The sequence below is a fragment of the Bombus affinis genome, chromosome 5 (assembly GCF_024516045.1).
Source record: "Bombus affinis isolate iyBomAffi1 chromosome 5, iyBomAffi1.2, whole genome shotgun sequence".
NCBI lineage: Eukaryota > Metazoa > Arthropoda > Insecta > Hymenoptera > Apidae > Bombus > Bombus affinis.
The window spans coordinates 3,755,202-3,771,612 of record NC_066348.1 but is presented as its reverse complement, the minus strand read 5'-3'; the positions used below and the strand labels follow the sequence as shown (position 1 = coordinate 3,771,612).

Genomic DNA, 16,411 nt, shown 5'->3' with positions numbered 1-16,411 from the left:
CAAAAGCAACAAATGTACTGTAACCATTTTTATTATCATTAATATCATTAATGTAAAAATGCACGTACTGTGAATTATGAAACCATGCTATATCGTACAAAACACTTGGATCGTTGGAGACCTTGCATTGTAATTCTGCGGTGTAGCCGAGAAGTACAGAGGTATCCACAGGTGGTTGAATAATTTGTGTTCGAACTGAAATGAATTAAATTCTGGTCAGAAACGGGTGATTTCTTAGTACTCTAAAATTATTTAATCATATTTTACCTAAAACAGTAAGATACGCTGAACCATTTACAGAACCAGCTTCATTAGCTCGAATACACGTGTATTTTCCGGCGTCGTTTGGTTTTACCGCAGCAATTAAAAGATCTCCGTTATCTAAGACTTGTACTCTTCCGGCGATTTCCACAGGAATTGTATCTATTAATGAATCAATGTGTATATCAGTGTTATGGTATTAGTTGCCCGTACGAATTAGTGATTAATAATTTACCATTATAAATCCATGTAGTGTTAGGTATCGGAGCTGCTACAGCATTACATGTTAAAGTTGCATCCTTCCCATCTAATATAGTTTGGTTTTGTGGACCATTCTCCATGATTGGTCCAGATGCTGAAAACAATAATTTGAATCTATTAATGGTTTGCTTGTGACCAGGAAGAATTGATTACATGCACGCAAAAAAAGGCAGGAACAATCGATCACAAAAGTAAACTTTCCCCATTTCAGTGTTTTCCAGTATACCATCGAGTACAGTATACCATCCAGTATACCATTGACATTTTATGAATAATAGTGAAAAATGAATCAAAAAAACATTGGAAAGAATTTAATAGCGTTCATTCATATATATAATGGAAAACTCTGAATTTACCAATACCTGACTTCAATTAATAATAATTCTCTATTGCCGAAACTTTATTTTCACTAAAAGTTAAATTACGTATACTCTATGGCACAACTACGGAAATAGCTAATATTCAAAATTTTTTCCCTACGATTATTTTCCTAATCTAGAAACGTGCTATTCACGATATATTTTGTCCGTTTACTGTGACGAAGATACGTGCAAATGCTTAGAACAATTCGTCTACGTTTTCTGATACTGATAAAAGTATATTAATTTTGTTCCAAATATAAATATAATTGAGAAATACTCTTTGTTTGTAATAGTGTTAATAACACTGTATATTGTATGTTGTGTAATAACATCACATCATATTTATTATTACGTTCTTTGAACATGTTGACTATTTTCTATAATTTTTCAAAGAACCAATGTGTTTTACACACAAAGAAACTATCGTGCTTTGCAGATGTATTCACTATAACTACCAGAAAAAAACACGGATACAGCTGGTAAAAGCAAACATTGTGGTGTGATATGCATTCTTCAAGCATGTGCCCGGGGTAATTTCAAAAAGGAGGTGGATATTTCGTGACGACTTGTCGTTAGAATCTTACTGTCTGGATATTGAGAGAACTTAAAACGGCGATCAGATTGGCGAACTCTGACTACATTGTAGCCAGCTGCCCAGCGGACAACTCTGTTTTTCAGTCTGCTTTCTAATCCTTCTGTCCCATAAAAAATACGTCATTTATTATAAATATAAAGAAACATCGTTCGACTAATAAAATAAAACAAAAAATTAATAATAATATATTTAATGATTTCATGTAACTCCAACGTGTAATGTACTAACTTTTTGCTTTTAGCCAGGTATAACTGGATGCTTCACCAGCGTCGTTGGATGCAAGACATTGGAACATTCCTGAGTCATCCATGGTTAATTTTTTAATTGTTAAGGAGCCATCTTCTTCCAGTGCGTACCTATACATAAAAGTGCAGAAGAATATAGAAATAGGAAGATAGGAGAATTTTGAATTTGATAGATGATTTCAGTTAAAATACATACTTTAGGTAGCAATTAATGAATTTTGTTTAGTGATTGAAAATTTAGCAGTCTATCTAAAAATCATACCTAAATCCAAGAAGATGATCAACAGGCTCTGCATTTCGAAACCAAGTGATTTTAGGAGGAGGTACTCCGACAGCATCGCATGGTAACGTTACAGTTGATCCATAATCACTAAGAGTCTCTCGTTTCAATTCCGTTATAAAAGTTGGTTTTTCTAAAATATTATAACATAAGAATAACACATATGTGGGAAATTTAAAGGTTACGAATCTCCAATTGTAGAATCCGTCTTACCATATACGACAACATTCGCGCTCGCGTTCACTGTTGGATATCCACCGCTTCTTAAGTCCACATGGCACGAGTATACGCCGGTGTAAGTTATGTTTGCCGATATTAACGCCAAAGTCCTATTCCACGAGTCGTTAAAACTATATGATATCCTCGAGTTCTCGATGGGGATCCCGTCTTTCGTCCATAAAGTTCGTAACTCATGAAGAGACCTAAAATTACCCGTTTGAAACATTTCTCTCACAGAACAGTTTCATGTAGAGTGATTACGAGCCACTTTATCAAACTTTCAAAGTATAACCCATTCTCTTTAAGAAAGGGACAAAGGTATAAAGTCTTACTTTTTCAAAGGTTTATTTTGTATTATTGCAAATATTCAGATCTTGTAGAATGGAGGTCGCAAGAACATTATTATTTTATTATATGACTAATTTGTATCCTTTCTTCTGTAAAATTCACGAATTACCTAGCATTGGCTATGCAATGTATGTAGGTAACGTCCTGGTCCTTGATAATCTGAGTGTCCTGTGGTTTCACTATGATACTAGGTGCCACCTCAGCGTTGGCATCTCCCGTAACTTGCAACTTGAAAAAGGGACTGTTCTCCTCTTTTCCCAATTGCGTGTTAATGGCTCTGGCCCTGTTTAACATATAAAAATGCGAAAGGAACATTTCCTTTAGTTTCTCTAGTTATAAGAAAATTACATGTAACGAAAAATAAATTCCTCTATTCCTTTATTCAAAAATTCCCTTAAGTTGAAAAATTTTACTGTAGACACATAAATGAATATATAAACTTTTAGATTGACAGCTTATATAGCTATCATCCCATAAAGTTTCACAGATACTTCATCCATTCTTTGATGACTACACAAGGTAACTCCCTGGACCAGTTACTTTAATACGAACCTGTACAAGCCTTGATCGTTCTCAGACGCGTTCAGGATAAGCAATGTGTGATGAACAGACGCATATTTTATGCCGTATAACAACGAGCCGTCGGACGTGAACCATGTAACGTCAGGTGCAGGATGGCTTTCTATCGGTGGCAGCGTTAAAACAGCCGCGCTGCCCGATTTCACGCTCACCATCCTCTCTGTGAGATCCTCGAACACCCCCATATCTGGACAGGATAATATTACGGTGTTACTTTCATCATGCTGGATGCATTCACTGTGACAAAATATGTACGTTGCTTGTGATAATCAGAGCATCGTGTCCTAGAGCGCGATAAAGAGGAGAACGCGGATGGATCGAATGTTGCTGTGCGCAATAAAACTCGCCGTGTTTAATTTACAGTTGGCTGCAGTATGTAGCTCGATTTTGAAATATTATTATTATATTATTGTGTAATTCGTTTCCTGTTTTTAGTTTTGTTATGGTAGCTCGAAATAAATGAAAGTGAAAGCAACTGAAACGTGTTTGATTCTTGATTAGGATTAATTAGGATAATTAGAAAAACGTGAAACTGTTGTGTTTAATTATATACGTACAGGCTACCGCAAATGTAATTCTTTCACTAAATATAGATCCTACGTCGTTTGTGGCGACACAGTGATAAACTCCTGCGTCTTCTCTACGTGTACTTTGTATTCGAAAATAAGGCTCCGAAGTAAGCTCGTTGCTGAGGGGTACCCCATCCTTGAACCACTTATATTTTGGCTGAGGATTTCCTGCGAACAGAATGTGAACGTAATAATGTATCAGAGAACAGTACTTTATTTACCTGAATTTGTCAGAGGACAAACAATTTATATAATTGAAGTTCTATCTTTTAGAAAAGATATAAATCATTAAAAGTGAAAGTTTCGTTAACACAACATTTTACTAGATACATTACATATACTACAGTGATGATCCTAAATTTGTGTATTTTCAACAAATTATTACAATTTACACGATTTCAGTTTTCGTTTTCACGAATTATATCTACTTCATGTTTAAATGTCACAAATGATGACAGTTCAAGGTATTAATATTTTTCGCGGCTACTATAGGCATTCTTCGTTTGGTCAAGAAGTAGATGTAATATACAGCGACCTAATACTATTAGTACAGGGTCATACTATCATATTACGGCACTACGGTGCAACTGTAAGGCTTCATCTGGCCACCGTCTCATCCGGCTGTTATTCGATATTTCATGAGAACAATGGGATATTAAAAACACGTAGGAAAATTTGTCAGTTTCCATAGAACTGAAATTCGAGTAAAAAAAAAAACTCCGGGAATCTCGAAAATGAACCATAAATCGGAATAATCGCATGATTGTTTCATATCTCAAAACTTATCGATTAAAATAATTTATTAAGCTGTACATTTACTAATTGTAAGAACAAGACATTTTTTATTTTCAATTTGATGATTAAAATTTGGAATACGAGAAAAGTACGTTTTACTAAGTGAACTCTATAAGGCTTAATCGATTCATCTTTAAAATAATATAATATCGCGGTAAAATCGAGACGAGAAGAGGTTCTTAATGCATTTGAAATCATCGCTTCCGGGTCGAATCTCGTCGAATATCCATGCTACGTTCCCTACTTACCCCTCGCTTGACACTGCAGAAATTTTGTCCGATTTTCGCTAAGAATATTGCCGCTGCTGGAAGGCTGAGTGGTGAAGCGCGGTTCTTGGAGGGTCTCTGTAAAAAGATCGAAAGAGCGAATTTCAATATGTAGTTCAATTACGCTGTTACTCGCGAACAAATTGATTAGATCGATATAACATTTCGTGTAGATATACTTTTAGACATTTTCGTAGATTTTTCTGGAAGTACTTATGAGATTGAGTATTAAAATAACAACGTTTCATACCTTGTACGAATTTGATATCGAAAGAATTGAGAAAGGGGTCATAAACTCGTTATAAACTGTACGAGAAATGGTTTTTAAGGTACTCGACGAATTAGTAGTCTTCATAACTGAAGCAGTAAAAAGAAGGGAATTCTTCGAAGCAGTTCTGAATGTTACGTTAAAAAAGCTAGATTTTAATTCCTTAGATCCTAGCGATTTTGTAAAAAGACACGTTTCAATATTATTACTAGTACCTTCTTCCTTGTCTCAAGAAAGTTTTCGTCCAATTTACGGAACTTTCAAGGAACGGAACAAAGTTTGCGAGACAATTAAGGAAAAAGCGTATATTTAGACAATTAACGACGAAACAAAGAGAAATATCAAACGAAACAGGTTGAGCGTTGCGGTGAATTCGTCGGTTAGCCGATGAGAAAGTCCACCGTGTTCGCCCCCATCTTAAAAATCATCGGACCGTGTCAGAAAAGAGGGTGCACGTGTCGGTTTACGTCCATGTGACTCGGTTCTACGGCATCCGGCTGTTCGCATTCTTTACTCTTCTCTTCATCCTTTTGGTACACCATAAACTACGCACGTCTAAACCTGATGACTCAGTCGTTGTTACATGGGACTCGAACATAATGCACGTATACACCATAAACTATAACTTTATGAACCTTTTTCGGCTGCTTCGCATTGCATTGGAATCCATGCAGTTATTTACTTCGAGTATAGTTCCTGTATTCATTTATTCCATTACTATAGAGTACTATTGCGTTCTTTTTAATTAAATTATAGAATTTCAAACTATAGATTATGCATGATGAGTCTTACAATCTATTTGAGCGTATAGTGTAGAGAAAATTTTCTTGGTCAGCCATTCATTTGGTTAATAAAGATCTGTTAACTTTCATTTGGAGTCGATGAAAAGATAACATCATACGACATTAACGCTGCAAATTATAAGTAACCGCTAATGTGGTTAAGTTTCATTAAAAACTGATTCCAGCATTAACACGCTAATGGAATATAATTAGAACAGCCTGTGAAACGATTATTTCCAAGTAAAGTCGTTTCCTTTCAGCTGTACATACAAACACGCAAGAACACTTCACGACGACGATGTGTTATTGTGTTTCTTGGCGTATGGAGTTCCTCGTCAAGACGATAACATTTTTAATCTTGAACGAGCTGCGGGAAAAAAAATAAATATCCTTTATTAGAGAAATTACGCAGAAAAGCATTTGAAATGAGAAAGTCTTTCATTTGAAATTTACAACAAAATTAATTTTAGTACTAGAATGCACAATTAGTGTTCTGAAATTTTTAGAATTCGATTGTCTTTAAACTTTCTGTCTGTTTTAAATATTTTTTATAATCGAATATTCTATAATTTTAAAAATTTCCCTTTTACAATACGATTGAAAGCGTAATGCGATGAAAGAAACCATCTTCGCGTTAAATAAGATTCACGCAAGAGTAACGAGAGACGGTTTCTGAGTCGATAAATTGGAATGATCGTTGACACAATAATCGATGGTACACTCGATAATAATTTCTTGAAGGCCGGTTCGAAAGGCTTGTCTTGTTGAAAGAAATGATATAGAATGGGAGAAAAAAATAACGGGCTATTATCTTTCAAGTAGCATTTTAGACGGTCGTGCTTGGTTGACAGTTTCTATTTCCATGACCATATAATCAGTTGCGTTAGCTTGAAACGATGACGATGAATTACAGATACGATAAATACACGTCCATTAGAGAATGCACACAATATTTTCGTGCTTTTTATTACTCGATTATACGTTCACAAACGACATCTTTGTGTCTTCCCATGGGAATATTTTGTTAGCTCGAGTACGCTCTTTATGAAAAGTTTATAGATTCCGATTTTAAAGAAAATTTTGTTATTTTTAATCAATTGCAATTGGGAACAAGGATACAGCAATTCAAATCTAAAATAAAAAACAGTATCTATTCTAACAAATATAAGTATGTATAAAACTATAAATATAATAATTTTCTTATGAAAAATTATCTTCTTATGCAACTTATCTCTAACTTATGGTCCGTATCCAGATAAAGGTAGAGAACGCTAATCAAACTATGTAGAATTAATTTGCCATGGGTAAATACACGACACGCCCTTTCATTTATAGAGCATAGCACAGCTTCGTCTTGAAGCATAAGCATTGCGCTTAAGGACCGCCATTCATTATTCTTGAAATCCATCAGTGTCTAGGAGTGCCGCCCGATGTAATACTTAACTAGTAAACTTTCTATTGACTTAAAATTGCACTACATCTATGAATGCGTGACAGAACTGTCTTATCGATATCACATTGAAATATACTCCGTATCTCACAAGTTTCCGTATAACTTTTATTACTGTTATTAGATAGAGCTTATCGCAATTCATTCTAATGATAAACGCTACTGACTAATAAATCCGATTCTATAAATTCGTTTACAGACTTTACAGCATAAGAGAGTGGCGTAATCAATAATATTTAGGCTCAAAAACTGAAAAAATCTAAGGAATAGCGTCTTAAACCGAATTTCTTATTTTTAACATAGAATCTCTGAAATTCCAGGATATTTACTGCGCGAGAGAATAAATGCACAACAGGTTGTTGTTCAATGGAAGCTCGATGTGTGCGCAAACGGTAAGTGTACAAGTTTAGCGAAGTATTCTTTCTGGTGAGATGGCGAGAAAAATGAGACAAGCTGATTACCTCGTTTTCTTCAACGCACCGAAATAAGACGGAACATTAATGCGGTCAGGCTGAAATAAGAAGCGGCAGCTTCATATGTGCTCCTTATAGCATCTCAAAGAGGGATACTCGAAGAGCTTTAATAAGTGGAGCACAACGGGTGCTGCTTTTGGGTCCTGCATACACTGTGGCATAGTGAGTCTGGAATTTCCTTTCATCCTTTTAATCAATTTAAATAAATTTTTATCATTATTGTAATTTTTATAATATTTCTATGTGTGTTATTTTCTACATGATAAAAATGAATTAAAAATGTAAAATGGAGCATTTTACTTTCCTGTTTTTAGTTATTCCATGATGAGATGTCAGTACTTGACTATCACACCGTGTAACATGGCATAACAGCATGCATTAATGCGACAATGTAATCATTTGCATAGCATCGCGGTGTCGTCAGTAACTAACTGTAAAGCTTAAACGTGGTATAATTAGGAAATTTTGAAATTAGGAAGCGCATCTGTATCAGCAGAGGCTTGTATACATGCTACTTTGTATATTTTCAAAAAGGATAGTGCAAGTAATAACAGAAAATCAATTTATCGTACATCTTCAAATTTTATAAAAATTTACTTCATCTCCATTTTATCAAGATGAAAAGATATTTTTGTATAAATCGAACTTTTAATACGCTAGATATTTTGTAATATTCTACATTCAATATTCAATCTTTCTCCATAATTTTAACACAAAATTATATAATGTAAACGACCGAATACCGCAAATTCATTCAAATACATCTGAGAATCGCCGTATTCGCCCCGCATTTTATGCAGCCTCTTTTGAATTTCCGATTCGAAAAGTTCGCGTCAACGTGAGCGATATTCAAGATATTAAACTGTGGGAAAAGAACGGAAAATTTTTCAACGACCTAGAAGCTGCTCGAGTTCTAAGGAATATTTTGAAACGTTGAAAATATTACATATTTTCGTGTTCACAAAGCATTCCGTGTCAAACTCGACGATATCTTTATGTATTTTCATATCTCTTTTCTTCAGTATTTAAAAATTGTCCTATTTTTTTTAGATAAAATACTATTAAAAACGTACCAAAAAGGTATATAAAGGCGCATAAAAATATTTGACTGGGTCCAAAATATAAAGTTGGAGTTTCTATCAAAATTCACCTTTTTGTCTACAAAGCGTATGCGAATAGTTAATTATATAGCAACGTGTTTTGCTGACCGGTAACCAACCAGAATTCGATCAATAAGTAGAATAAAACTAATTGCTATTTTTTTAATACTAAAATGCGAATGAAAATCAATACGAAATTAATCTTGTTCTGAATTCGAAAAATTAAAATTTATACACGATATCTATGATGTCAAGTAACTTTAATAATTCACAGCAGTATATTGTAAAATTTAAAGAAGTTTTATATAATGTGATTCGAACGTATACATTATAAATATATATTACTCCGAACTGTTGAATTTTTAATTCTCTTTTTATTTCAATGGAATAGTTCCAAAGACTATTCATGTACCAAAGAATATTCTCAGTCACTAATGACTCCTTATATTGATCGTATCAATTACTCACCCCACAAAGAGGTGCATGACTTTTGTTTCATCAATTTGGGCCAAATTTCGCGTATAATCAATTTAACACTGTATTCAAATAATTTAATAATTTATTATCCAAAATTATATTATTCAAACATATGCAGTGCGGTATATTATTCAAATATTTTGAATTAGAATACCCATACCTTTTGATTTAACATTCTAATGCCTAAATCTTTAACAAAATACAAAATACAGATCATTATTATAATACAATATCTCTCATAACTTTTTCTACAAAAACAAACTAATTTTTATTATTGATATAAAATTCCAATTAGTTCAACGCAGCATAAGTTCTCGTTATTTTTTGCCAAACAACAGCAGAAGAACAGTAATCAACGAAGCATGCAAATAAAATAGATTTTCCGGTGATTCGTCCATCATTGTCGGCGAAGCAGCGTACAACGAGCTCTATGAAAGGAAAAATCAGGTTTATTCAGTACGACAATCGCTGCACGATTTATCCAGCACATGCTCGTGTTATCGTGGCTGTACAAAAGCAACGGTACACGTTGCTGAACTACTGAACCCCTATTTTAAGCACCGCAGCTGTCACACGAAATACGGTAAGAGAGAGGGTATGCATTTACGCACAAGGGCAAGACTGCAGCCCGTGGATAATCTGCTTTTACTAACAGCATACTACTAAGTTGAGGATATACCGGATCTGTTCGAGAGACGCTCTCCTTGCTCCCTAAAAATATGCGCGCTCTCCACAAGGGTTGAAGTTTTCACTGAAAGTGAACTCGACCTCGGGTGGATCACTTTCCCTGTATCACTGCCGTGTTAGATATCTAAACAGGAGTTAAACACATAAACGTTTTTATTACAGACTTCGAAATTGAAGGATTTCGATTGGAGACATTTTATAACTTCTAGGTATATTTTCAAATTGATTTCAGATTTTATCATAACATTCGTATCTCGTTACGATGTTAATGAAATGTCAAGTGTTGCATAACACAAATATTCACGACTACACTGCGGATTTTTTTGGATGTATGAAAAATTGTAATGTGCAAAATATACGAAATATACGTAACAATGACAAATACATAAAAATCCAACTTTCGTATATTCATTTAAATGCTTCAATTCTATCGTCAATTAATCTGTTCACCACATTTTCCATTATAAACCAACAAGTATCTATACAAACATCTCTACACACGCCTCCTAAAAGAAGAAAAAGGGAAAGAATGAAGAGAAATTCCAACAGCGTGGTTTCTCCTTGTCGGATCAGCTTCGATCGAGACGAAGATGGAAGTTCAGCACTGCACAAAGAAGGCAAGCATGAGGTTGACCACCTGCAAACTGCAGAGAGAGGGAGAGAGTGGCATGCACCCCAGCGGGCGGAAGCTATAGCTGGCACTGCGTGTTGTAAGACGCAATGCGCAACATTTTGCGGAGGCCTTCGTCGCTTATCGGTCAGGATATCTCGCGTGAACCAGCCCGAATCAAAGTGAAATCCGTGCTGTCACTCAAATCGGACAAACTGTGCGCGCCATAATTTTTCTTTTTCCGGAGCGAATCCATGCTTCAGTTTATGAACCCAGTCGAGGAAGGTTTTTAACTTTCTATCATTGATCCCGGCTTTCTTTCCCTCTTTCCTTCTGGAGTGGTTCTTTTTGAAGTAGAAAATTAGTGATCGATAAAAGTGAGATTAAAATTTGTGGAATACTTTCTTTCATCTAGGTAGGTGGTTCGAATACTTTGAACATATTGATATTTCTTTTGAAAAATAGACAAAATATGAATAGCTTGGAAAAATGTATTACATACGGTGTAATAAAAAATTCATACTGAATTTTGTTCTTAGAATTCTAAAAATCTTTTTAAAAGGGCTAAGAATAATTTTACCCAAAAATTTCCTATACTAAAACATCGCAATTTATCCACCTGTGATATACACACTTGCGATAAATAGTCATAAAGTTTCAAAAACATCCATAAAGCCAACTGACGATAGTTTGCGGCGCATGTATATCATAAGTTTTTCGATGTTCACAGTTTTTAATATTCGCAACAGGATATATCTCGACTATAAAGTCTGTCGACGTATTTGGCAGAACAAAGGAGTTTCAACAACTTCCAATTCGAAATAGTTCCAGGTTTGTCCCGTAAAGCAAATTTTCCACGCAACAGAGCAACATAAATTTCCACCCAAAAATGAGAACATATTCTAGTCTTGTACAAAACATGATAATTGATCTAGATTGTCAGCGAAGAGATTAATCGATCGGAACCCTGTGTTCATGCAAGATTTAATTACAATCTACAATTTCAAACAAAGTAATAATTCTTAAAAGGGTCAATAATTTGCTGTTGATTCTTTGCGGTAACTAGATTTATTTTCTTCAGTTATTTTAATTTATCTCATAGATGTCCTAATATTTACGGATGGGGATGTAAGGTTGCGTTCACAACATCTTTCTGGGTAAACGCACGCTCTTTGGAACGATTCGATAAATCGGAACGAGGATAGGCAGACGGGCGACAGAATGCGGCACTGGCGAAAAATCGCGTCGAAAAATTGGCAAAGCAGGGCGACTTGTCTGTGCATTTCGGTCGAAAGTAATCGTCCAACTCTCGTGCATTCCTTTTTTGTTCCCCTGACATCGAATCGATATCGTATCATCCGCGCGCGATCGAAAACCTTCTTACTGGCTTATCGTAAAAACACCCATTCAGTCGTTAGTCATCAAAATTAAATTCAATTTAGAATTTGCAATTTTGTCCCATTTTGATAAGAACAGAGAAATCGACAGTATTAGGATAAATAAGTTAAGAAAAACGACGATTCGAAATGGAGTGTTCGTACGCCACGTTTTTTTATGATAACTTAAATTATTTTCATCCACAATTTGAACTATTTTTATTCATATACTTGTAAAGCTGCGAGTAAATCGAATAGATTTAAAACAATTTGGCATCCTTTTCCGGAAATATTACAACAGATCGAAACAAAATTTTAAATAGAGATTATTTGTTAAAATAAGAGATAGCAATTTACTGCACTTTTGCGTTTAAGATTATTTCAATTTCGAATATTTTATGAAAAAGTATCGTGTTAAGAGAAAATTTTGATAACAATGACAAGCGAATAAAGCGTGAAACACAAGGATGTATTTTAAGAACTTCATATGTTTTCTTCCATCCATCTTCACTCAATAATAATGCCATACTGGTCCTCATAAGTGCACACAGGTGTGAACCTGAGGTAAGTACTCTTTGGTTTCGACAATAATAGTCTCTACCCTGTTTATGATTCATTAGAAGTAAAAAGAGCAATGTACTCAATGCAAGTGGTACTTTATCCTTTCGAGAAATAACTGAAGCAAAGAACTGGAGTCATTCGAGTTAAAGTGATTTATAGATTTGATCGTATACTTCATAATAGTAACGTAGAATCATTCCAATGAACTGAAGTTTACAGATCAAACAATTGTTCTAATACTTTTGGATTTTGTACAAACTTATATGTATTATGAATAAAAATATAAAGTTATTTAAACATTCAATTATCCGTTATATTACAATAATAACGCTTAATATTCAGTGAGGTCATTTTTAACACTCATTTACGCAGAAATATGCAAAAACCTTTGAAAAGATCTGATATATTCAACATAACATGTCCAACCATGTGCCCCATGAAGATTATTATTAAACGTTTTCAAAATGCGTGGTACCACACCATGAAACCAGTGCACCTTTCGCAACACTCAACGTTTCCCACCGAAACAAGCATGTTCAAGGTTCGTTATACCAGGGTTATTTAAATCACCGCCGCTCTCACCGTATTGTTTACGCTCAATAGAGAACGCAGGACGTGCTTAACCTAACCCAATGCTAGCTTTTTCTCGTCTACCGTCGACGAAAGGAGATCCCCAGAGGGAATCGTGGGGACATCGGAACAGGAACGTACGAAAGAACGAAACCAATGGTGCATCGACCCTCGAACACGTGGCACCGTCGTCGAATTCGAGCTTGTGTTTCTCCTAGGACCATATGCGCTTGGCTTCCTGGCCGCACTTCGCTTACAAGTGCACTTCATCGTCGGCTAAAGCCGACGACGGGTGGTTATTTCAAGGCGAACCCCTGAAAAAAAAGAGAAAGTTCCCTCCCTTCGCCCTTTGTCTAACGCCGCTGACTCAGCCAGCCACTATGCTAGACTGCCAATACCAGCACACAGAAATTGCTGAATTTCTTCTGTTTAACCTGGAGAAGCTTGTGTCGACTCGAAATCCTCGTTGGTTCGCTATTACGAGCATAACGTGGAGCTCGATCCCTGGTGGACATACTGTGACCTTTATCTTATTATATCTATACTTATATAATGGCTTGAATGTGTTAATTGTTGGTATACATAGCTTATTATGGCGAGGTTTGGGTTTATTAAGGGTAGAAAGCTTGGTTCTTGGATTTGCGTATCGTAAAAGAGTGAATGGTAGCTTTAAGGATCCTTAATTATGATTTGAAGAAAGTTTTGATGGTTGATTGTTTTGTGAGAGAATTCTATTTTTTTGAAATTCATTCTCAATTCTTTCGGTCTGCATTTGATAGCAATAGACTGCATAACTCCTATAAAAGCAGTCCCAAAACTTTCGCCATTTGCTCCTACCCTGAACTCACGGTTTCTAGCTAAAACAGCTATTAAAATCGACCCGGAACTTTCGAATTAAATACACTCACGTAACACGTCAAAAGCACCTACTGCATATCAGTAGGCATAGTACATCGATAAGAAAGGTAGTATAGTGGATCGATTTTCAGTGAACGTATTCCAAGAAATTGGTCGAGTTCAACAGCCACGAAGGGAACTCCAAGATTACACTTAGGCGACAAATTAACTGAATAAATAAAGAGAAATTAAATTAAGTAAATAAAGGGGGAATAAGTCGCAATCTTTCATTGGTCATGTACAATTGATAGTTGAAAAAATGTTCAACATACGACGGGTCAATATAATTTAATTAATTAATATCAGTATTATCGAATTTACTAAATTAATATTTTAACATTATATATTTTTTAAACAAATAATTAAAGACCAGTTCACCCATTCCCTGTTCAACAAATCTAACGCAAATTTACCGCTATCAAATAAACGAAATATCGAGCACACGCGAGCATACAATTTCATTATTATATGGAATGATTGTACTTCTCGTATGGGTTGCGTCATTAAAAATCTAAATTTGCTAAATCGCAAAACGTCACCGTGTGAAATATCGGAGCGGCGCGACGCATCGCTCGTCTGCATCGGGGTTAATGTCACTAACATGCTATTTTATTTATGTTCCGGTCGCGACACCCACTGAACAGCACAGCGTCATCCAACGTGTACCTATTCTAAAGGAGGATACGTGGCAGTTTCCGCGGTTACAATTTCATTCGGCTTTGGAGCGCAGGCGGTGGCTTCTGAATTCCAGTCTCGACCGTGAACCTCGTTCATTTCGGTCGGCTGCACTGGCAGATAGCCAAATATCTCTTCTTCTCTCCTGGTAACGTGTCTAAACGGCTACCGCGAGACAGAGTACAGTCCGACTCTGTACTCTCCAATGCAATCGCGTTCAAGTACATTACACCGGAGGTCCAATGCCAATCCGAGCCGGCGCTGCTTGTCATAGCGTCAAACCAGTTTCTCGCCGATAGACGCGGCCTTCTGATGTAAGCGTCAAAGAAAAATCAGCGGGCTACGCTACCAGTTACGTCATATCATTCTCAGGAAATAGAATTTCTCTATTTTTGAAAGATTCTTGAATGAGAATGAGTGACTGGAAATGATAACTATGAGATGTTATAATAAGTAGGTTGTTCAGAATGTAACTTTGAGTGATTTATTTTGATTCTATATTTATAATCTTATTCGGAGGTTTCCATAAATTACAGACAATTGAAACGAATGATGAAGCTTCGGTTATTTGATGGAAATTTTACTTACTAACCGATTAAATTAACTCATGCTGATTGAATTCACTTATCTGGACGTGAACTCTTATCAGATCCACGAAAAATTTGTTATTGCGTAGAGAATCAGTGATCTATCTCCTATTATGTGAACTCCAGTTACATAAATTACTGGTCTTCCTGCTGTATATAAATAAAATTTTATTCCATATAGCAAAAACATTTCTATCTATTTTATTAGGTTTCCTTTATACTATAGAATTTATTACTATTATTATTATTTTTTATTGCTCATTTATGACTTTGATTCATTCATTTCAATAATTCCTTGATGCATAGAAAAAATATGTATATCAGATATGTATATGTATATCAATTTCCTAATCATTTCACGCAGTACAATTTTAATGTCAAGACATAAAGTGCAGAAATGACAGGTTTTCACGTGGAGTGCACAATGTGCATAGGGCACAATGTACACACGGTCGTTGTTCAAGAGTCGAAGAGTAACTCGTTCACCAGAGCAAAACCTTGAATTAGCACAGAAGAAAATCACCGACAATTCAGTGCACATTCTCACAACTTGCGCATTCCCACGACTGAATCTTCGCCCTTTTTTCGTCTACATTTTCTAGAATCCAAGTTTCCTTTACCTAGAAAGAAATCCAGAAAAAGGTTTTGTAAAATGGCTCTTATTAACTCGTTTTTTAAATAACACAGACTCGTCGCATTTATTGGAAAATTATAACAAATGATACTACGTCTCTGTTTAGAACAAAGTAAATGTAGGTAAGTACTTTGTAGAATGAGGTCAACAATGGGGATAAGTAGGAGAAGAAGGATATGATTCTGTTACCATTACATATTAATGCGTATTTGTATGGATTCGAAATATAATGTGACCTTATCCTTAATTAGGATATTCTTAGAGTATTCTTCAATAAAATTATTGATAGAGCTACTTGTCCTCTTTAAAGAATATTATCGGAATTGTTTCTTAATATCGAATCTTTTCAGCGGTAATCGAATGTTCTTTCAGGAACAATAATCCCATTTCATTGATTGATTTTTTGTAACCATGAAAGCGAAATTTACAAAGAATATTTCTAAAATTATGAAATTCGTAAATTCATATGTTGAAGAAAGCAAAG

General features: G+C 35.2%; 1 protein-coding gene across 5 annotated transcripts in view; it reads right to left on the bottom strand.

Annotated features, from left to right (window-relative positions):
• The window catches only part of LOC126916539 (protein sidekick), a 43,610-nt gene that overhangs the window by 8,682 nt on the left and 18,517 nt on the right, over positions 1-16,411 (bottom strand). For 2 of the 5 annotated variants that reach the window (XM_050722438.1, XM_050722440.1), the window contains exons 2-12: positions 4,763-4,858; positions 3,708-3,887; positions 3,124-3,337; positions 2,681-2,854; positions 2,218-2,426; positions 1,987-2,137; positions 1,708-1,835; positions 1,469-1,579; positions 497-616; positions 268-423; positions 69-195 (exon numbers count right to left, since the gene is read on the bottom strand). In XM_050722438.1, the coding sequence (XP_050578395.1) occupies positions 69-195; positions 268-423; positions 497-616; positions 1,469-1,579; positions 1,708-1,835; positions 1,987-2,137; positions 2,218-2,426; positions 2,681-2,854; positions 3,124-3,337; positions 3,708-3,887; positions 4,763-4,858 (1,666 nt within the window). The remainder of the gene's footprint in view (positions 1-68; positions 196-267; positions 424-496; positions 617-1,468; positions 1,580-1,707; positions 1,836-1,986; positions 2,138-2,217; positions 2,427-2,680; positions 2,855-3,123; positions 3,338-3,707; positions 3,888-4,762; positions 4,859-16,411) is intronic. The other 3 variants (XM_050722441.1, XM_050722442.1, XM_050722439.1) reach the window with 2 other exon arrangements.